General features: G+C 39.8%; 1 protein-coding gene across 1 annotated transcript in view; it reads left to right on the plus strand.

Moving 5' to 3' along the window:
* Positions 1-23,400, plus strand: part of kif18a (kinesin family member 18A) — a gene marked incomplete at its 3' end in the record, with an annotated part of 43,826 nt that overhangs the window by 20,265 nt on the left and 161 nt on the right. The window contains exons 11-17 of the mRNA XM_080028518.1: positions 308-472; positions 1,416-1,537; positions 1,655-1,944; positions 5,766-5,822; positions 9,761-10,118; positions 18,728-18,820; positions 19,051-19,148. Of these exons, the coding sequence (XP_079884644.1) occupies positions 308-472; positions 1,416-1,537; positions 1,655-1,944; positions 5,766-5,822; positions 9,761-10,118; positions 18,728-18,820; positions 19,051-19,148 (1,183 nt within the window). The remainder of the gene's footprint in view (positions 1-307; positions 473-1,415; positions 1,538-1,654; positions 1,945-5,765; positions 5,823-9,760; positions 10,119-18,727; positions 18,821-19,050; positions 19,149-23,400) is intronic.

The raw sequence follows: 23,400 nt of genomic DNA on the forward strand, positions 1-23,400 counted from the left end.
TTTAATTCACAACAAGCTAAACTATTTGATCATTGTTTTAGACAGAGGCGTCTAAGTCATGTGCCTGAATGTTATTTATTTTTATTTTTTTAAATAAAATTGTTTATTCAGATCTGCCTCTCCAACAAGGAATTCTTAACAAATGTAAAATAGTATTGCTAGACTGAAACCTGGTTGCAATATTGCTTTATAAATCATTAACTGTTATTTTGACCACATTAACTGTTTCAAATGAAAGTGGAAAAACAAAAGGTGGATGCTCCACAATATCCCTTAATTCGCCTTTTCTTGTTGTTGCTTTAAATAGGCCACTTGTAAGCATGAGCGGAAGATTGCCAGTTTACGCACTCAGCAGCAACACATTTGCAAACGTTTGAAGGACTCAGAAACACGTTTCCTGGAGAATGACGGCTGGCTTCATCGTGTTGAAAATGAGATGAAGCTCCTGAAGTCTAATGATCAGACCTCAGAGGTAAGAAGAACTTTTTGACCTGTACACATTTATTGGTACTGAAAAAACAGCTGAGTGATCGGCTGGAAAATTTAGATTTTAAATTTCCGGAGAGAGAAAAAAATTGTAGAATTGCTTTATGAATTAGTATCACCTTATCATTTATGCATCTACAAGTTGTGTACAATTCTGGTGATTTCTGTTTATTTTTATCCCTTTTTAAAATGCTTTAAGCCTTGTTTATACAAATCTCAGCAACTTTGGATCAATATATTAGTAGAGACGAACAGTGAGTAAATCTAGGTACTTAATAACATAACCTGTAGACAGGAGGAAAAGGTTTGAGTTCATGTAAGAAGACAAATTAACATGATTAGATTAGATGTAGCCCACATTGCGAAGTTTTTTCTCTACATCTTTCAAAACTCATTGCTTGGTGTTTTGTGTTTGTTTATATTGCAAGGTAGGCTGTGTCTCCACTGGTGTCGTGACTGTCTTTGTTTTCTTCCCATCTGTTCTCCCAGTAATTAGAACCGTGCTCATTTTATTTCTCCAGCTCACTCGTGGATCACTGAAGAGAATAAATCAATACCCTTTACTCATCCCTCACACAGCAGCCGGTTACCTTAAACCATGTTATTTTTTTCTTCCTTATTCTTTCTTCCAGGAACTGACCCAGAACTATGACGCACTCACCGGTCAAATGTTCTCTCTGCTGTTGTTTCGTAGTTTCTTTACGTCACAGTGTATTTTCCTTTTTTTTCTCCCCTACCACACCCAGAGCAGACAGCTTTTCTGATCAAACATGGATGAAAACAGAACTTTACATTTGTTATGTAGTATCCTGATTCCTGACCCCCAACCACCCTTTGTTCCTCCTAATACTGCTGTTTTGATTTGATGTAATGTTATAATGTTATATTAACATATCATTTCCTCTCTGACTGTACTCAAACTTGTTCAGGTGTTAGAGAAGGACCTACATTGCCACAGACTAGAGCTGCAGGTTAATGATCTCAAACAGCACATCAAGCAGATTGTCAAGCTCACTGCCTTACAGGATCAGGAGACCAAGCGCATGCAGAAGTAGGTTTACAATACCAAGACCCAATTCTTACTGTGTTGCTAAGGAATTGAACCCTAATACACCTGTGAATTTTTTTCCTGCAACCCATTTTCTTTCTTTTTTTCATTGCATTCCAGAATGTTAAACATCTTGTTGCCAGCTTACAGTCAGCTCTACTCTGCGTCGTGTGGGGCTGGGCTGGTCAAAGCAGCAGATGAGCTGGAGAACCACGAATTGGAGCAACTTGTGTTGAGGGATAGAGGTGTGGTATGGGCAGACCAGGAAGTGGCGGGGCAGCTTCTTAAAGGTGGAGGGAATAGAGAGGAATCACAGGAGACAAATGAGGATGGAAGTGCTGGGCTGCACAGCGAATTGGCTCCAGTCCTGTCTTTCTCACATCTGCTGTACCACCAGAGTAGCCCCTGCAGTAAGTCACTATCATCTTATAATCGTATCCTATTTGGCATACATTTAGATTGTTTGTTTGTATGTGTGTACACAACATGTCAAACATCTATTAGGGCAAATTGTGGGTATCAATCATTTTTTTCAATTGATCAATAAGGTGTATGGGTTATAAAATATAATAATCCTCAAAGTTAAAGTGCTAAGTTAACTTTCTTTTGATCGATTAACTAACTGTTTCAGTCTTAAAAATATGTAGTGCACTGCCATGTTACTTTACTGGGAAGATGTCAGTTTGTTTATTTTTATTTTTATTTTTTTTGTGTTACCTACTACATAGGTTTTTATGTAGTAGGTAACCAGCTTACAGTCTGCACTACACCCCCTCCCCCCCTTTATTTTTTATTTTTTAAATAATACTTGTGCATGCATGCAGGCAGGGGCGGCCTTAACGATCTTGGGGCCCGTTTCAAGACCTAGTGTAGGGGCCCCCCCACTTTTTTATTTTTTTTTATAAATAATGCTTTTGCATGCTCGCCGCGAAAATCACAAAAACACAAAAAAAAACTGTGTTAGGTAGCACAGGCAGGCAGGCAGGCAGGCAGGGGCGGCCTTAACGATCTTGGGGCCCGTTTCAAGACCTAGTGTAGGGGCCCCCCCACTTTTTTTTTTTTTTTTATAAATAATGCTTTTGCATGCTCGCCGCGAAAATCACAAAAACACAAAAAAAAACTGTGTTAGGTAGCACAAAAAACCTATGTAGTAGGTAATACATATCTATGTAGTAGGTACTGCAATTGTGTGTACCTTATTGTAAAGTGTTACCCTAATGTTTTAGGCATGATGTACGTAAGGCAAGGCAAGTTTATTTATTAAGCACAATGCAGACACAAGGCAATTCAAAGTGCCTTAGGGCATAAAATACATAAGGATTAGACATTATAAAAATGCATTTAAGAGTTTATAAAAACAAAGAGCAAATACAGGCAGACAAATTGTTAAAAATGTAAAGAGTTGCATTTATAAGACAATAAAAACAAGCGAATATAAAAATTACAGATTAAAAGGGTTGGTAGTGTTTAGAGCGCGCCTCAGTCCTCGTCGCAGCATTCCAGGGTTTGAATCCAGCCCAGGTCGTTCCCTGCATGTCATTCCCTTCATTGCCCCATTTCACCTGTCTCTACAAAACTCTTAATTAAACAAGAATGCTAAAAAATTATCTTAAAAAAATAAGAAGAATACAGTATTTGGGCCCTACACCATTCAGTACTTTACTAACATCAGTTTCTCAGATAGACATATGCCCTTTAATTCTTGATATCTTCATAAGGTGGTAGTAGGCTGCCTTAGTAATTGACTTAATGTGTTTTCTGAAAATCAGGTCTGAGTCTTTGACAACACTCAGGGTGTATTCACACATGCTGTGTTTAGTTCGGTTGAAACGAACTCAGGTGCACTTCCACCTTCGGTGCGCATCTTTCAGACAGGTGTGAACACAGCAATCGCACTCGGGGGCGGACCAAACAAACGCTCCGAGACCCAGCTGAAGAGGTGGTCTCGATGCGCTTCAAAACGCACTCTGCTGCAGTTCGTTTGTGGTATGAATTTGGCCGGACTCGATCCGACCCAATTGCAGGAAGCACTGCGCCTTTTCTTTCTTTTCTTTTTTAATAAATCGCCATCAGCTTCACATTATGGGAAAGTGTTGTTGTCGCCATTGTTAGGAAGATTAGTTGTGGTTTGACCGGGAGCCCCGAGCGAAAATATTACATTTGATAATGACGCGTGCGGATCAGCGATCAGATGGAGAGGAGCGTCTCCCATAGCCTACAGTGCTAACAGGTTCACGCTGCGCTTTGCATGAAGTGTGTGTTTTTATTGTTCCTCCCAACGGGACCGTCAATACTGTCCCCGTGTCAGTTTGGTGCTGAACTGCGCCGAACTGACACCCAGCTGATACACAGCTTAATCAGCTGTGTTTCAGTTTGAGCCTATTCTTCACGCGAGCCGCGCGTCCAGCAGCAGAAATACAGTAAAAATTATGTTTCACATCGTAGGCTAGAAGCCACATAACGTGGCATTGTCATAGGGCTACATATTATAAACATATGAAACAACAATAATTTGATGTTTTTCTTCTTTATTTATAGGCTAGATGTAGGCATTTTTATTATTTTTAACCCCATATTATATCAATGATAGATTCGCAGTTTTTACTTCGTTCTTCCTGCTTCTCTCCACCCCAGAATGTCTGTCCAATGAATGAATGACCTCAGATCACGTGTGGTTTTGCTTCGTAATGCTGGTTCACTTGCAAAAGGGGCAATATGAAAGTGGACCACACCAACAACAAAAAAATCCAAATTCTATTTGGTCTGGACCAAAGCAAGTGAACTAACGGACTTTCCATGTGTGAATACACCCTAAGATTTCTGGCTTGGTGTGTGATTTCCAACATAACAGATTCTAGCTGTGCGCCGACTTTTAATTGTAAAAACACTACCGCTTTTGTCGCAAGAATTAACACAAACTGAAAGTTCCTCCGATCACCATTTAATTGAAGAAAATTAGTTGGTTTCTGGCCAACCAATTATTGATTTGTTGGCCAGTCTGCTGGTAATATGGTTTCTTTGTGTGTCGTCTGCATAATTATGGTAACTTGTCAAAGATTAGCTATCAATAGTCTGACAGTCAATTTGACTTAACTGGGCCACCCACTAAGTTACATGTGGCCGCACATAGGCAGAATAAATATGCACGGTTTTATTATGTCAAGTGGTTACATAAAGCAGCTAGCTACACGCAGTGTGATACAAATGAATAGTTTATTGAAAAAGGAGTGTGTTATTTTGCTATGATTTAGGTTTGTTTTTAAGGGTTTCTTTCATTTGACGGGTTGTGTATGTGGCAGGCCTACAATATAAGGGAAAATACTGATATACACATGTGAAATGTTCATATAAGATCAATGTTAATATGGTGGTAAATATACTAGACAGGTGTCTTAGTTCAAGTATTTGGCATTAGTCCACGTCTGGTGTGTATTGTGGGTCCCATGAGATTGCACACTTCATTTTTAACTGTCATCTCTGCATGACCTAGCAGCACCGGCCCTCATGACATATAAGCCATGACAGACAGTGGAGCATGAACCAAAGCTGGCCAACAAAACTCAATTATTATGATGGTGTCCTATTATTTGCAAGGCAGTAAACTCTGCACCTGTCCCTCTGTTACACTGCTGGCTTGTCTCAATTTAAATAACAATTAGTCATTATTTATTTACTTCAATTACATTAACTATCAGAAATACAAAGAACTTTTAAATTTTTTGCTGTGTTTTTAAAGATTATAAATGTTTGCATAAAATCCACAACACTCCAGGTAGATTTGGTCCTTGGGCAATTGATTATAAATAAAGAGTGTAACTGACACATTGAACTGTACATCATGCTTGGGCTTTTGGGTCAGATTTGATTTTCTAGAACAATTGCCAGATTGACATTTTCCCGAGAAAACTATCCAAAGTAAAAGATGGATTCACAATTTATTTTTAGCTGGTTTAATATCTGCACAGGAAGAACACATTTTTCGCCTTGGTTATGTTTCACCTTTTTATTTCCGAAAGATTACTTTTGACAGTCTTTAAGACACCAATGCAACAAGTAAAGGAAAAAGAATATCAGCTAGAACTTCTCAACCATTAAATCATAAAGCAGGATTTGTACTGAAGGAATACCACACATGGGTTCCAGAATACTTTCCAACTTTCCATGTTGTTGTTGTAATTGTAATGATGTGTTGATGTTGCTTCTCTTTGAATCTTTGATATTTCATTTTCAGGTGCAGAGGGGAGAACAAAAATAACATCATTGTGCAATGCTGCTCCATCACCAAAAGGTAAATGTACTCTCCTCTCTCCCACGGCCTGCTAACATATTGTAGTCATTAATCTAAAACCCCTGCATACCTGATAATCCCCCCCTCCCCCTCAAGCATTCACTTAGTTGTTCTCTCCTTGTCACATTTCACTCAATCCAACACACTTGCTCAAACACCCTTGAGATGTTAGTACGTTTTATTGATGCAAAACACAAACATCACAAAGTTGTTTTTCTGTGGCATATACATTTTCTTTTGTTTTTGCTTAAGCCCAAATCTTCACTTTGACGTGTTACTATTTATTTGCTGAATATGTTTTAGCAGTTCAACCAAACAGACTTGTACAGAGCAGTAAAATACAGGTAAAAGTCGGACGTGTAATATAATTTGATTTATAGCTGTGCTCTAGGCATTCTGTCTTGGCCAAAACTTGAATAATGAAATTATGTGAATACTCACTACCCGTTTTATAGAGGGAAAACTACACATGGAACCTTTTGGGAAAAGTAACACAAAAACCTTGGTGAAATATTGCAGTTCAAATTGGCTGTAATGATATTTACTACATGTGGTCTAGGTTTTATTGGAAATTTAGTGGGAAGTGTAACTTTTGAAGAAAATACTCCTGCCAGTTGACTAGAGTTCCTTGAAGGCAAATGAAACATGAAATCACAAGGGAGTTTTTCTGCACTGCTATTACATTCCCCTGAAACTTATAATAAATGAGTTACTTTTTATTAAGTTGGGAAAGTTTTTCTGTATGACTGTCCATCCAACCCTTCCTTAAATATTACAAACCAGTCAAGTCATTTATGTTATGGTTTTTCAATTTGGTCATTCATTATTTTCTCACTATTTCCCACATGTGTCATCACCTGTATTCGCTCTAATGATATAACTATGGTGAGCTTTTATTTTTTTAAAGAAAATAATGAATTGACCAAACTCCAACTTGCAGAATTTGACAAACCGACAACAAATCTAAAATACCAAATCCCGAACTAACTAAGAGTTTAGTAAAAGTAACATACAGTGTGCCTTTGACAATAGTTGACACAGCTGTACAGTATTAAAGGTAAATGTGCCTGCTACAAGAAATGTATGTAAACATTAATGTCTAATATCTACATAAAATGCAGGATGATTGCTTGTAGTTATGGCACATATTGCAGCACCTTCAGAATGAATTGTATTCATGCATGCATCCAATTTTACCACAGCATACATGCAAGCCTTTTAGAGGCTTTAAAATAGCTTAATAGTGAATTACCATTTACTATTGATCATTGTCTTTGCATCACTATCTTCTCATTGTTGCCTTGTAGCCACAGTTCCATCTGACTAATAAAATCATAACTGTGCATCCCCCTCAATTATGTATTCACTTGCTCACATTTGCATCCTTGAAAACCACCCTGTCCATTTTAATATCAGTCTAGAGCTGTGTGTGTGTGTGTGTGTGTGTGTGTGTGTGTGTGTGTGTGTGTGTGTGTGTGGGTGTGTGTGTGTGTGTGCGTGCGTAGTGCAGTATAATCAGCTATTCTTAATAACCGGTCATGTTCTGACTAAATTACATTGAGTTAAAAAGTAGGCAAAGACAATAAACAAGACTTTTATTTAGTATTCAGACAAACTGCTTTGATCTTATCCTGATGCTGTTGTGAGTCTCTCACTGCTTCCTCAGCTGTTAATGGTAGTCACTGCAGCATGTTATGAGAAATAGCTCCACCCTGCAGCTTGCAAAGCCAATCAAATTTCACTGGCTTTGGAGAGGGTTGGGGTTCTGTAAGAGCATTAACTCTTTGTAGACTGCTTAATAATAGTGATTCACACAAAAATATTGCACAATTGAGTGTGGATTATAACATGCTCACACATGCATTTATTAATAGCAACATGATTTTTTTATGCAGCTACCTCCGACTGCCCCTTTATCTTGTTCTTTTTTTACACACATTCGATCTTCTACCCCTCACTTCTCTTATCTATTTATTTCTCCTTAGATTTTTGCTTCAAACGTCTGTAAATCTGGCTTTCTCCTCCATTCTACCTTTATTTTGCTCCTACCCTCTCGTGTTGTTCTCTGTCTGTCTAGCATCCTACCCTCCCAATCCCTCTTGAGTTTCATTCATGAAAATGCAGATCCACAGCGGGGCAGGGAAAAACGTCAAAAGACGTAAACTCCCCTGCTCCACCAACCAGAAACGGCGCACTATAAAAAACTGGCAGCTGCAACCAGGCGACCCTAATTCAATGCAGCCTCCACCAGAAATAGCAACTCATGCATGTATTAATCCCCTACTAGCCAAAAATATGTGATTGAAGAAACTCTGCTGCCATTTATTGCTAGGGACAACTCCTCTGCCACAGAAAGGGGCTATTTATCATCGTCTCCTCACTTTGTGCTGTCTGAGGTCTGACTCACATTTTCTAAATATTGCATCTGGATATTTAAGGTAATGGTTAAATCAGTCATTCACCTTTGCATTAAGTGTGCTCATTTCCTTTATGTGCTGGCATTTTTTTTTTTTTTTTAGCCCCTTCCTTAACCCCTCCCACACCTCTGCAGGAAATGCCATCAGTGTAATTTTTTTCATAATGTGATGCAGACACACTGATTTAAACTCCTTCTGCCCTGCACCCAGTGCAATTTTTATGTCGCTGCCATTCTTAAATTAAGCAGTGGCAAAGATTGTGGCAAATAACAAAACATTATTTAAATATCATATTTGATTTAGTAATCCCATTTAATGTTCAGTGTTAAAAATTACTAATGCTGAAAAAATGGAGGGTTCATTATCATTTTGGCTTATCATAATGTTTTATTTCCAAAATTGACCTAAAATTAAGTGTTTAATTGTGCAATTAAGCTTTGCATTCAAACTGACATTGCGCCCATTTTCCTTTTTAGAAATACATCAAATTTACAAACTCTGTTACATGCCCAAACTTTAAGACATACACATTTCTGACTAGCCATTTTTATAGGTAACTGACTACAAACTGTTAAAAAGGGGTGCAAGAGAAAAGTATTTATTTAAGAGAAACTCAACCAAAATTCGGTATTAGAGAAATGTGAGGCCCTGTGTTGAGTCCCAGTAATGCATTTGGCCTTTGTGAAATGCTAGCTAATATTAACACAACAGATAGCGCTTTTGCAATCACGGACTCGTGATTTTATTGCTCCTTGACAGTCACTGGGATGGTACATTTAAACATTATGGCAGCAAAAAATGGTATCCGACTATATATTAACAAGATGGTTTTTTTAGCAAGCATTATCTACAACAGCTGCAGCTGCTCAACACTCTACTTTCAAAAGCAGAGTACACTGTAACTTTAGGGAAAGATTAATCTCATCTGTCTTGAAAACCACATGATTGATTACAATGCAGCTTGTTTTGTTCTAAAGATAACACTGTTGAATTAAAACAATGTCAGTTTAAGAGATGTTCAATTAGCAAACATATTAGGAGCAAAGTAGTGGTTTTAATTGTTAAAGACTTAACCTGTTTCAACAAGTCTGTGGCTGTGTGTTGATCAGCGTTGTTTGACGGTGACTCTTTACAACAAACCTACAACATTCAACAAATTTGGATTCAAATATTACTGAATGGTCATTGGTACTTGAAAGTATGTGACGTCACTTTTTCCCCACTGAGTCCCTCCCTCTTAAAACGAGCGAAATGAGAAAAAAGAAAATACAGAAATCGAATGGGAAATAACCAAAACTGTATGGCAGAAAGTGTTGTGTTTCTGTAGGACCCCATAACTCATACTAAGAAGTTGATTGAGAACAGGTGTTGTCACTCTCCTACTCAAACAGGCTTATATTGGCTTGTTCTGTGTGTATGATTACAACTCCCTTTATGAATAGGTTGTTATTTAATATGCATTGACATTTCGGTGTTTGTCTTCCACGAACAGTTAGTGATTGTTTTTTGTTTTGTTTTTAGGTAAAGCAAATCAGGGGTGTACAAAACAGGAACCACTTCCCAGGATGCCTATCAGGAGAAATCTGTGTGCGTCACTTCCACCAGAAAGCCCCCGGACTGTTACCAAGACCCAAGGGTTTGAAGAAGACATGTTCCCACTCCAGTGCACGCCAGAACCTGCTCAAAAGACTGTTCAGGCCATGGATTCCAACACGACCTTTGAAGTTCCAGAAAATGAAGATCAAACTGGATGTAATGCAACCATCATTATAAGCACCGGTATTTCCTGTCAAGCGTCAAAGTCCACAGACTTCTCAGGTCCCAGCCAGCTAGTCCATCCTACCAAGGCCACTGAAGGGAACCAGATTCCCACCAAAAGGTGAGAAAATATTCATATCTTAACTTTCCCATAGTCGTCAAAAATCAATATTTGACCCATGACTTCCTCTCCATCTAGTGTACACACTTCACATGGTTTCTTAGGATATTTCCTCCCTTCTAAAGGCCAGTTGTTAGGCTTGCTTGTTATGTGAATTACATTTATCTTGCCTATATACTTAGGGTGTATTCACACATGCCGTGTTTAGTTCAGTTGAAACGAACTCAGATGCACTTCTGCCTTCGGTGCGCATCTTTCAGACAGGTGTGAATACAGCAATCGCACTCGGGGGCGGACCAAACAAACGCTCCGAGACCCAGCTGAAGAGGTGGTCTCGATGCGCTTCAAAACGCACTCTGCTGCAGTTCGTTTGTGGTGTGAATTTGGCCGGACTCGATCCGACCCAATTGCAGGAAGCACTGTGCCTTTTCTTTTTTAATGAATCGCTGTCAGCTTCACATTATAGGAAAGTGTTGTTGTCGCCATTGTTAGGAAGATTAGTTGTGGTTTGACCGGGAGCCCCGAGCGAATTACATTTGATAGACAGGACGCCTAAACATGCTGATGTGTTCAGCGATCAGATGAAGGAGAGGGGAGCGTCTCCCGCACAGTGACAACAGGTTCACGCTGCGCTTTGTATGAAGTGCGTGTTTTTATTTTGCATCCCATGTTACGGGACCGGCAATACTATCCCCGTGTCAGTTTGGAGCTGAGCCGCGCCGAACTCACACCCAGCTGACACACGGCTAAATCAGCTGTGTGTCAGCTTGAGCCTATTCCTCGCGAGCCGCACGTCCAGCAGCAAAAATACAGTAAATATTATGTTTCACATCGTAGGCTACAAGCCACACATTGACACAGGCCTACATATTATAACCATATGAAACAACAATAATTTTATGTTTTTTTATTTTATTTTATTTATAGGCTAGATGTAGGCCTATTTATTTATTTATAATTTTTAACCCCATATCGTATCAGTTATATATTTCGCAGTTTTTACTTTGTTTTTCCTGCTTCTCCCCACCCCAGAATGTCTGTCCAATGAATGAATGACCTCAGATCACGTGTGGTTTTACTTCTTAATGCTGGTCCACTTGCAAAAGGGGCAATATGAAAGTGGACCAACCCAAACAAAAAAAATCTAAACTCTATTTGGTCTGGACCAAAGCAAGTGAACTAGCGGACTTTCCCAGTGTGAATACACCCTTACAGTATATTGGTTCTCTTGGCAGTACATATGGAGCAGCTTTTTTTCACGTTGAAGCAGACATAAACAAATGCATCGATGCACCCACAAAGCGCCTGCTGTACTCCTGTGCTCACAATTCACTGCTAAAAAAGTGTACAGTTCTCTTCACATAAACATGAAATATTGTAACAAAAAAACGTAGGATGCATTCCTCTTCTTGGGAACAGGGACTTTTTGGGAAAGAAAATACTGATTTCACAGCAGAGACAAACTGGTATATAGAATATCACGATCTTAAGTTTGACATACATTTTTACTGTCATGTTCAGAGGAAAAACTGCAACAGCCGCCACAATGTTTTGGAACGAGTTGTCGCACTTTCTTGCCTCACATTCACCAAACAATTTATCTCAACATGCTCTTTTAAGCAATGGACAATTAGCTGGGAGTTAGTGTTAGAACTATACCAAAGGGAAGAGCCTGTTTCCCAAACATTAACTGCTATATGGCGTAGCACACATGCCTTTGTATTTCTCAGTTTTTCATGTCTGTCAAAGCCTCTTTAAGCTTTTAAAGGCCAGGACACACCGGCCCGATAATCGGCCATCAGACATGGTCGGAGAATCTGGAGGGGGCGGGGACACAAATCTGTTTGGTGTGTTCGGTGACGTCTGCCGTCGTAGATGTTGTCGGGCAGTCTTTTAGTCGGAGCAATTTGATTGGTGGAGGGCTAGCGAATCAGTGAAGCCCGGAAGTGAAGCATCGCTAGCCATTGTTTTAATTTGTTTGTTTGTTTCGTTCGGCGAGTACTCGCATGCATCAACCCTTCTTGACTGCTCGACACCATGCTCGATACTCCCTGCTAAAAATGGTGCTCTTTATGGTCTAGAGAGTTGTCCCATCATTTCCAGCTTCCGTTTTTTGGGGGCCACAATACAGATTAGCGCCGCCTGCTGTTATGGAGACATTACGTCCTTCGCAAGCGCAGAGTGTACGGAAAGTCAGTAGTCGGCTCGGTGTGTTCTTAGCACTTTTTTGGCCACGACGAGCAGACTGAAGCTGCCTGAATCGGCAGACTACATTTTCGGGCGGCGGTCGGTAGTCGGACCGGTGTGTCCTGGCCTTAATAAGAATAGCAAACAATATGACAGTAGCAATTGTCAAAGAGGGGAAAAAAACCTCTCTGCAAAGAAACTCTATATCATGCAAATGGATTCAACATTGGTTAATGGTCATGTCTTTTAAATTCTTGCGACACATTGAAAAGTGTATAATTAAATTGCATTTAGAAATAGTTAATTATACAATTAAAATCACTTTATTGCATTTTTTTATGATACACTGGGAGCTAACACAGTTCCATTAGATGTTTAAAAACAACAATCCTAAAACCCTTCCCTTTGTCTTCGCACTGAACGTTTCAAAGCAATTCAAGAATTCTATATGAAACAGAAACACTCATACACAAGTGGTAAATCCCTCAACCCTTATTCAAAACAAGACTGAGAATAGAGTGCAAAAATAGTATAAGTTTTCCAGACTGGAACGCTGTGGGCCAAGAGGCTTAAGTCGGGTGAGCTGAGCAGCGTCTTGAATTCTTCAGCTGTGTGGCAAACAAAACGGGAAACATTTTAAGCTATAGTAGCAAATAGGGCTGAGTGGGCGGTATGACGGTATCATACCGTGGACGATATGAAAGTGTCTACCGGGAGAGATTTGGCCATACCGTTTATACCGCGGAGAAAAAAAGATCATGACGTGGGAGGCAGCTGTCCCTCCGAGTCCCTACAGTTACACTGCAGCAGAGTTCTGGGCTGTAATACAGCTTCTCTACCCTCAGCAGAAGAAGCCTCAGTTGCCCTAGCTGTTTAGCTCTGGTGCGCCGCAGGGTTCAACATAACTTTTTTTTCCTACTGGCCCGCCGGGCCAGTGGATCCGAGTTTTACTGGCCCCTTGTATATTTTCACTGGCCCTGCACACACTTTTTTTTTCTTCATAATTTAGTGTCAATAATTATAATACCTGTATTAGAAAAATAAAGAAAGATAACCAGATCTAAAGGGAATATCTATTTTCTTTTAGTTAATTAGCCTATATGAAATGTTGATATTGCTCATACACATAATATAAAACCAGGCAAACATATTGAATTAGAAGCCTACAACTGAAAGTATGTTAAAAGAGTCGGCCAGTATTTTAAAGTCCAGTAGTTTGATGGTTGTTTTTATTCTTGAATTTGGGCAGTTTAATGAATAGTTCACCTGCAGAAGTCATGTTCAAACATAAAAAAAAAATAAGAGATGAAGGTCTGATCATTCTTTGTGGTGTGGTAGGCTGTTTTTATTACTTTCTCTATATGCATTAGGGATGTGAATGTGTCGACCGAATGACCGGTTTTCCACTTGCGCTCAAGTTGACTTTAAAAATAGAATAGAAATCCGAAAATCAGTGGGTTATGCAGTTTTTTTATGGGAGATTTCACCGTGTACGGTTCACGTCTGGTCGTGAGCGCGCTGCAGGAGTGTCACTTCTCCATGAAGTGTCAGCTTCACATAAGAGTCCGGTGTGGGTCGGGACCATTTTTTCAAACTATTGATAAAAAACAATGCAGTGCAAAATATGCAGCATAGGCTACGTTAAACGCTCGTCTAAGACTATGAGGTTAAATCACCTTAGAAACACACAATGCCTTCGTCCGATCACAGCAGCGTTTCACCGTGTGATCTCGCCAGCGAGTGAGCCGCCGCGCAGATGAACTGTGGTTTGTGGCTAAAATAATAACCGGGGATATTCTCCCCGTTAGCGATTTCAATGGGAAAGACTTCCGCGATCTGATTGAATGTCTCGAGCCTGAAAACACAGTGCCAAACTGCGCGACTATAGGAACTGTACAGTGAGCCGAGTCCCTCCGTTCGTTTCTGTCTACAACCGACACAATCACCGGAGACGCATTCACAGCGTTTAAATAACGCCTCTCATTTGTTTTACCATTGGGGCTTGGATGCAAATACTGTAACATTACGGCGGCAGCTAACGGAAAAGCGCAGTTATCATTTTCTGCACCTCAACCTCTGCTGTGGGAAGAAAGAAAGGGGGCAGATTAAGTCGATTGATTTGTCGACTCGCAGGCTGACGGTAGGCAGCTCTGCCAATGGAGCGAGAGTGCACCCGCTTGTTGCTCCGCCTGTCAAAACGCCCACGCATCGTTTGTCCACTGGCCTTTCATTAAAAAATATATTTTATATTAGGTTTATTATATTGAGTCTTAAATAAACACTGCTTTCATTCCGACTCTCAACGCGCATTTCAATGAACCATGATGTAGTCTACAAAAAGATACTGAACTGTGATTGGCCAGTCACTGTCCCGCCCGGGCCAGTGACTGGCCAATCAACTTGCCCTGCATATGATTTTACTGGCCCCGGGCCATCGGGCTATACGTTATGTCGAACCCTGCGCCGTCACTACAGTTAACGAACAAACTCCATGTCACGGTGGCAGAGCAGCTGGTATTAACGATCAAAAATGTCACCGGGCAAAGGAAACTTGCTGCTGTGTGTGGCGCTTCAGCGTGCTGTTGCCGTGACGCAGAGTTGGCTTGTTGTAAGCCGCAAACTACATGGGTTAGCTCTCGTGAGCTAGCTGGCCAACATTGACATCTTTATTATCAATCAGGGCTTAACCCCTGTGCTGTTATTGGTGGAGACAGCTAGCAAGGCTGGTTTTATGTAACTTTAAAACATGTCAAACTTGAAAATATTATTTGTGTTGAAGCTGGAGTGAAAGTATTACCAGACATTTGCTCACTAGTTAATTTTGACAGCTTTTTTAAATGAAGATGAGCAAATACTGCAGGAAAATTCAAGTCTTTCATTATTTTGATATAGGCTACTATCAATTGGAAAATGTAGGCTATTTGGTTGATGCTGTCATTTTTATTTTGCACTGACTGACTAAAGCCAGACTGGTGTGGCATTTTGTACCAGTTTCTCTTTTGTATGGAAATTTAAGTTCCAAGCAAAAGATGAAAATAATCTAATGTGATTAAAGTTCAGTACGGTTATTGTAATCCATTGAATTTAAAGGAAAAATACTTAGAGTTGCAACGATTAATCGACTGATCGATTATTAAAACAATCGCCAACTATTTTGATAATCGATTAATCGTTTCGAGTCATTTTTTAATAAAAAATTTCCAAATTCTCTGATTTCAACTTCTCAAATGTGAATATGTTCTGGTTTCTTTAATCCTATTATGACAGTAAACTGAAATATCTGTGTGTTTTGGACATACAAACACATTTGAGGAAGTCAACATGGGCTTTGGAAAAAGTTTGAAAAATGTTCACCATTTTGTGACATTTTACAGGCCAAAACACTAATCGATTAATAATTGATTAATCAAGAAAATAATCGTTAGTTGCAGCCCTAAAAATACTATACCGTGATATATATCCATATCGTGATATAAAATTACCTATATCGTGATACAGGGCTCCAGAGTGCGCCTAATTTGGGCGCACGTGCGCCCAAAAATCTGGTGAGTGCGCCCAGATATTTTCACTGGTCGCACCAGTGCACCTGAAATTTTTCACGTCATATTATGTAATATTGGGTGCTGTGCTGCACGATTCTTCTAATCACGATGTGAGCTAGAGCGATTACATTCCTCACAAATGGCTGCAATTGCGATTTAATGTAGGATAAATGTGCGCACGTGTGTCTAAACGTTCCAACCGCTCCTCTCGTCTTTTTGGTAGCGTACTCGGCTCCTCTGACAGTGAGTGTGTGTGTGTAGCTGCGCGAGCACCTACACGGCGTGCAAGACAGGTGCAGACTATGGTGCAGACAGCAGAGTAAACAAACAAACATGGACACCGACGGGCATCAGCATCCACGCTGAACTGTGACGGAAATCAAAGCCAACGTCTGCTATATGGGGATTTTTAGGATTCAGTACGGTGACGTTGAACACATTGAACTGCTGTCTAAAACTTGGAAAGTAATAGTCGCTATATGTCGCGTGGCAACCGGTGGCAACTCACCCAGTCTATCAATTCAGTGCGGAGAAAAGTCGAATGCATGAGAGTGAAGGGCCACGAAAGTTTCAGTAAGTTGATAGAGACTATTGTCTTGAGGAATGCCTTTATTTTCATGGGGAAATTATGATTATTTTTTAATCAAGTGTTTTATTATTTTGAAAACAGTGTAGGTAAGGGGTGTACTCGTTTGGTAAATCATAAACGTCTACGAAAAAATCAATAAATGAAAACCGTTTTTTTTTTTTTTTTTACTTTGGGAAATGATTATAGGCTATCTCCAGGAGTGGAGGGCGATGTGATTTACTGTACTAAAGCAGATAACACAACACATTATTGTGTTTGGTTACAATATTTATTAATTTAAATATTTAACTGCACGCTCCACCTTCAGTTTCACTTTTGTTTTCATCTCCGTCTCAAACAGCTGATCGGCTCGCGAGCCCAACGGCCCGACAGCGGGAGTCAGTCTAATGACAGATGATCACTAGGCAGTTATGATCACTTAAGTCAAAAAGCTAAATCATGAAATGACTGCCTCTCTCTGTCTGTCTGTCTGTCTGTCTGCTTGTCTTTCTCACTGCACACTGTCCAACAGCCTCTGCAAAAAAAGTGACGTTGACCCCCCCCCCCCCCCCATATTATGGTTAAATGTGTACACAAAAAAATTGCAGACTGTAACCATTTAGACATTTTTGTAAACATTCACACCCCTAGTGTAGGCTGCTAGCCTAGTACAAGCTTTATTTTCTATATATTTTCAATGATTCTTAATATGTGTTTGTTTTAAATTGAGATCAAATTTCAAAACTATCAATAATCGCACATTTTCCTTGAAAACCAAGAATCATAATACCATTTATTTATTATATTGCATCGCAAATCGCAATATTAGCCACTATAATCGCAATCACACAATTTCTCCAAAACGTGCAGCACTAATTTGGTGCACCCAAAATATATGCTGGTGCACCTAGATGAAAAAGTTAGGCGCACCGGTGCACCCAATGAAAAAGTTAGTCTGGAGCCCTGTGATATAAGATTTGGTCCATCTAAACTTTTAAACTAACGTGAATGTTAACTTACCATTATGATGTCACTATGAGGGTCAACAGATTATTTCTCTATCTATATTAGCAGTAAGACTAAAGTCTGGCAGGAAAAAACAAGGCTGGTGAGCTAAATAGTGTTGCGTAACTGCTGACATGCGCTGTACGTGGCTGCTCAGCACAGCATGTAGGAAGTTGAAGTTGTACTGTTGCTGATCGTTCTTTATAACGCCGCAAATGGATTGAATCCACACAGGAAATGGGACGATTGCTCGTAGCAGAGGCGCCGTTTTTAACATGGCGAGTGAAATAAAACGCTGCAAGTACTCAACCAATCAGAGATCTTCAGCACTGCAACCCCCACAGTTCCTGAACCTTTGTAAAGTACTACTGCCCAAGAATGGACCTTTTCCAGGGTAAATCAATTTCCCGGTAACTAGGTTTAGACCCTGGTTCCTGCTATCAAAAAGTTCAGAGTCCCTCCAAAGGTTCTTAGTTCCTGGGGAAAGTATCTGCTGTGGAGAAGGAGCTAAAGTCATAGATCCTCCTGACAGAGAAGTGTTTTAACCAACCTCAAAATTAAAACACATTAATGAAATAACTAGGGGTGTAATAATACACGTATTCGTACCGAACCGTCACAAAACATAACGTAGCTTACCGCAATACGTAATTATGGCGTAAATAGCGTCAAGATGACGTAAATATGCCAAATGAACAGACTTGTTTTGATTGTGGGACGGAACTTTTTTTAACTGAAAATACCTTTAAGCTGCAATTGTAGTTAAAGTCTCTTTCCTTTTTTACTCTTAACTTAGAACCATACCATACTGAACCAAACTGTGACTTCTAAACAGAGGTACATACCGAACCGTGACTTTTGTGTACCATTACACACCTAAAAATATAAACACAAACAAATCAAATTGCCTGAAAACATCTGTTACCCTACAAACAAAGTTTCACGAGGACTTGCTTTTCTTCAAATACTTGAGATCAGGTACCCTAACCCTATCCAGACCTTATGACAGCACTTTGCACCTGGTTATATCTCAAAGGAAAACTGCATAGCAAGATGAGGTAACCTAAGTAAGAATTTCTCGGAACTAGATGGTTCCAACAGTTCAAATGATGAACGGGCAAAGAGACCCACCTTTTTGAAGAGTTCTCTCTCCTGATTGGATTAAGCGTCGTGGGATACCAAAAAAACGCACACAAAACGATCAGTTATAGGCTATTTTCTTCATCTTATTTTAAATACAAAGGGAAATGTTTTCTATTCAATCCAACCGGCTGATTTGTGATTGTAACATTAACTTTGCTCTGTAGACAACAGATCACGTCTTTACAAGAAGCAAGACGAGCCAAGCCGACCTATATGGAAATGACGTCTGCTGCCCAAGGAAAGCGGAAATTAAACAGGTAATGTCCCACTGTTTTTTTTTTTTGCGTTCATGGGGATCCTTTTATTTAATTGTGGCTTAAACACTCTGCTTTGACATATTTGTGAGAATATGGGGTCAGACTAAGAACTGTCTACAACAGGAATCGTTAGTTTTGAGTGTTATTAGGAAGGAATCCTGCTGCAGATCATGAAACTCATGTTTGATTACTTTTTCTATTTTCCCTGTCTGTTTAATTCACTGTTGCAGCACTCGAGAAGAGTTAACACAGGGTCTCACTGCAGCGAAACGTATAAAGAAAGACCCCTTAGTGGCCCGGAGACCACTCAGAGTGCATCGTTTGGCAGGTAAGTGTCAGCACATGATCAAGAGTTCACGCATATACATTTTTCAAAATATCCAATGTGTTTTTCGATAAGATATTCATCTAAAACAAAACAAAAAAATGATTTTATCGTCACTTTACTGTAAATCAGGGCCGTCACTAAGATTTAAAGACGGGGGGCAAAATCTTTGCGCTTGCTTTTTGGCACAGTTACTTTAATGTTTGCTTTTAGACAAATCAATGCTGTATTGGGGGTGGGGGGAGTAACCTGATTGTATTACAGAACAGTTAGTGGCGTTCGGAGCGCAGAATCTGACAAAAATCGCACAACACATTGGCCCTCATTTATCAATCTTGCGTAGACCAGAAAAATGGGTGTACGTACATTTCCACGCAAATCTCGGCATTTATCAATATGGACGTGAGCGTAGGATACGCTCAAATCCCACGCCAGCTCTCAGCTGGTGTACGCAATTTTGTAAACAGCATGGACTCGCAGTGCAGGCTGTGCCGGGTAGCCGATGACTTTGTTGGACAATTATAAGAAGATAATACAAATGCAGTGTTTGCTCAGACCGAAATAAAGATATTAATCACTTAAAATTGTGCAGCTTATGGTGCGCAACTGAGTAGGAGCACTGATTCAATAGTGCACACACCGGCCACTTAGGAGCGCTGCATGGGACTGCGTAAGGGCAGTTATCTCCGTCTGGAGCTGCTGGGGGGACACTGAGGCACGGGGGCTGCATTCATTCAAAATGTTAGCCACAGTATTAAATATGTAGTAGGCCTACACTGCTCTTTATGATAAAAAATACACGGCACAACATTCAGCTTAACATTTTATTTATTTGACGCACTTTTTAGATGTTAGTTCCTCTTTTAATGTGTTATTGATCGCTTAAGCGAGCGATTTATTTCCACCGTTAACCGGCACGTTTTTCCGACCTGCTGGTGGAGCAGGACTGTGGGCGCTCTCACAGCTGATCGTTGCCGGGTCGGCTTGTGCAGCTGACCGCCGGGCTGACCACTCCTGCTGTCATACAGTAAAACGCAAAATGTGTTATTTTTAGTTTTTACAACCCTTTTGAGTAGTGCTATCTAAAAGGGCCAATACATTCTAATCATTCAAATCTCTGTATTTATTTCATGGGGACCAATACCGGACAGTTGGTGCGTCTGTTTCTCCTCTACCACTTAGGCTATATTATGCCCGCACCCTCAGTTGGTTGCATTTCAGAACAGCAACACGCGATGTTTGAGCCAGACCACTTTTTCTTCATCTATGTAAAGAAATGGCGACATATAATTGTATATGCTGTTTTATAGCATTTGAGCGATAGTAGCCTACTGATGTAAACCTAAAATGCAAAATCCTCAGCTGGAGATCGTTTTGTCAATACCAACGCTGTTGACTGCAGCAGTTATTTCCTTCCTAACTGCTGCCTTCTGTTGTTCTTTGATGCCGCTTGTAATGCTCCGAAATGAAACTCTTTTTTTTCTACTTTCGCTGTTATTCTCAATTTTTACTTCAGATAAATTCCTCTTCTGTGCCGTAATTCGCATATCCATGTCGTAAAACCTCTGGGCGAGGCCTCTAAACTGAGAAAATATAGGGGCGTGGTACGATCGTTTTCAGCCGCCGCATTTATCAATAATGGCCTGGCGTACGCTGAGATTGGCGAGATACGACTGTTTGATAAATACCACGCGACACCTGGCGTAGGGAGGTATTTGCGCCAGAATCTGCACCAGTTTCCACGCAAAATTGATAAATGAGGGCCATTGCATCTATTTATTAACAATGTGAATTTAGGCTATATTTTGCTGCTCCAACTCAAATTCAGCCCAGCCAGGCGATGGTTAAGTTTCAGTATCGTTTTCATCTCCGTGTTATACATCTGTTTGGACCAAGTGATCGGCTACTGGGAAGTCGGATTTATGTTGCCAGTGATAACTGAACTAAATTATAAAATAAAGCTATCTCTTCCTCCCTCTGTCTATCTTTCTCTTTCCACTGCACACTCAGTCACTACTTTCCATGCTTAAAGGAAGTAGGAGTATCACCTCATTTAGCACATTATTTTAAAATATTTTATATTATTTATTCTTTATTTTATTTTATTTTTCATCTAATTTTGACGATTTTTCGAAAACTGTGTTGTTTTGTAAGTGCTGAGGGAGCATGTTTAAATATAAAAACTGTGAACCTTGAATTTTTAATTTATTTTATTTATATGCGCTACAGAGGCTTATATATTAAGGTTTTGGTAGACGTTGACAATTAGTAGTATTTTTTTCAGAAAACCCTCAGGTGATAAGGACATGTATCCTAGATTGCCATAGTCATCAATGGGTTAAATAACATGAAATATAGCAATATAAAATCCCAAAATGTTTTGGGTTAGATCTTTTCGGAGTGTAGCAATGATTTCTGTAGTGAGGGGGGACAGAATGTTCAGGAGACAGATAATTCAAGTCTATATTCAGTCTATGTATTACTAAGTAATCCTCTACTAGTCTGCTCACTGCCCATTAGACTGAGTAATGCAAGTTACTTAAAGTTCATGTGCAGTGCTGTATTGCAATTGTGCAAAGACATTAGAAATGTTGAGTAGAACTCTAAAGTAGTTAAATAGCTGTGGAAATTACTCTTAAATTACACTTAAATTCAAATTTAAGTAGAATTGCTCCCGAGAGTTAGCTTGCGCCCTGCGTGGTAACTGCTGCTATCGGTGTATGAATGTGTGTGTGATTGGGTGAATGTGTACAAAACAATGTAAAGCGCTTTGAGTCTGTGAAAAACCAGGGAAAAGCGCTATATAAGTGGAGTCCATTTACCATTTACCATTTACTCTTATTCTATATTTCCTTTGCCAGTTCTAGCTCCTCACCTGCTTATCCCCTGCTCTTGCTCTTGCAATACATATCAAAAATAATATGTGCATGTATATGTACTATAAAAATTGTGAATTTCAGGGCACAAACTTAATTAAAACGTATTCAAACATCCATTTTACAAAAAACTTTACTTTCTTTAAAGCCACGACTCTTGTCTGTCCATACGAGCTGTTTTTGTGAAAAATAATAGAGTAATTTTCAATATTGAGGTGTTTTTTTCCGTCCGTGAGGGTTAGCCTACAGCAGAAGGCTAACATTAGCCTAGCATACAGCATACATTAGTTAAGAGTTTTGTCTCGATATTGAAAATTACTCAATACTTTTTCACAAAAACAGCTCGTATAGATAGACAAGAGTCGTGGCTTTAAAGAAAGTAACGTGTGAAAGGCATGTCGTATTACGTTTATATTAAGTAGTTTGCCGAATACGGGTGTCATTCAATATAAAGTGGATGGAGCGCTGTGTATTGTTTTCCCCCACGATGGGCGTGGCCTCCGATTATGACGCGTTCCGCACTGTCTCTATAGTGTCTGAAGAAGACAGAAGGCTTAACTTACTAGTTAACTCATTAACTACAATAAGAAGCTAGGTAGCTCTCTGAGGTTTAGTTTACTTACATTTTCTTTCCGCATGCAGCAAGTCTATAGCCTAGAAATCCAGACCTGCTGCCGGAAAACTTAAATTTGCTCTGCCCATTGGTCTGGACACGATCCATTGAAGCTCATTATCTGTCTGAAAATCATTACAATGATTGTATACTTGAAGAAGGGGCTGTGTCGAAGTTGCAAAGTGTTTAAAATGAAATCGTTATCATGACGTTGACATGCAATTATTCAGAGCTATCAGTCAGTGCGGTTACATGGCACAACTAGATTGGATTATCACATATATCGAACAAGACACTCGAACGGACCGTGTCACTTGTCTGAGTATACATGGCCTTTCAGAAATCGGATAAATGTCCGATGCATGGCTGTCTCCACTATGCTAGGTGGCGCTATAGCCCTTTCAACCATGCTTTCAACAAGTGGTTTTAGAGCCACGTCCGCTTCTCTTCCGTCAATAACCCATGGTGTAGCCTATCACGCGCAGGCACACAAGCACAGAACGAGAAGTCCGATATGCGATATCCGATCCCTGTATACATGCAGAGAGAATGCCGACAATGAACGAGTTATCTAGGTGTTCTTATCCGACTTCTCTTGTCCGTTATTGTGCCGATTTGTGTCCGAAGTAGATCGGATAAAGGTGTTTACATGCAGGTTAAAAGTCCTGTTGAGGTCTTATTCGTTTAGTTATCCGATTATGAGTCTGCATGTAAACGCACTGAGTAATGGATGGAAAAGTAGTGTTCTGTTCATTCTTGAAACTAT

This window comes from Ammodytes marinus (assembly GCF_949987685.1).
Source record: "Ammodytes marinus genome assembly, chromosome: 1".
NCBI classification, from domain to species: domain Eukaryota; kingdom Metazoa; phylum Chordata; class Actinopteri; order Uranoscopiformes; family Ammodytidae; genus Ammodytes; species Ammodytes marinus.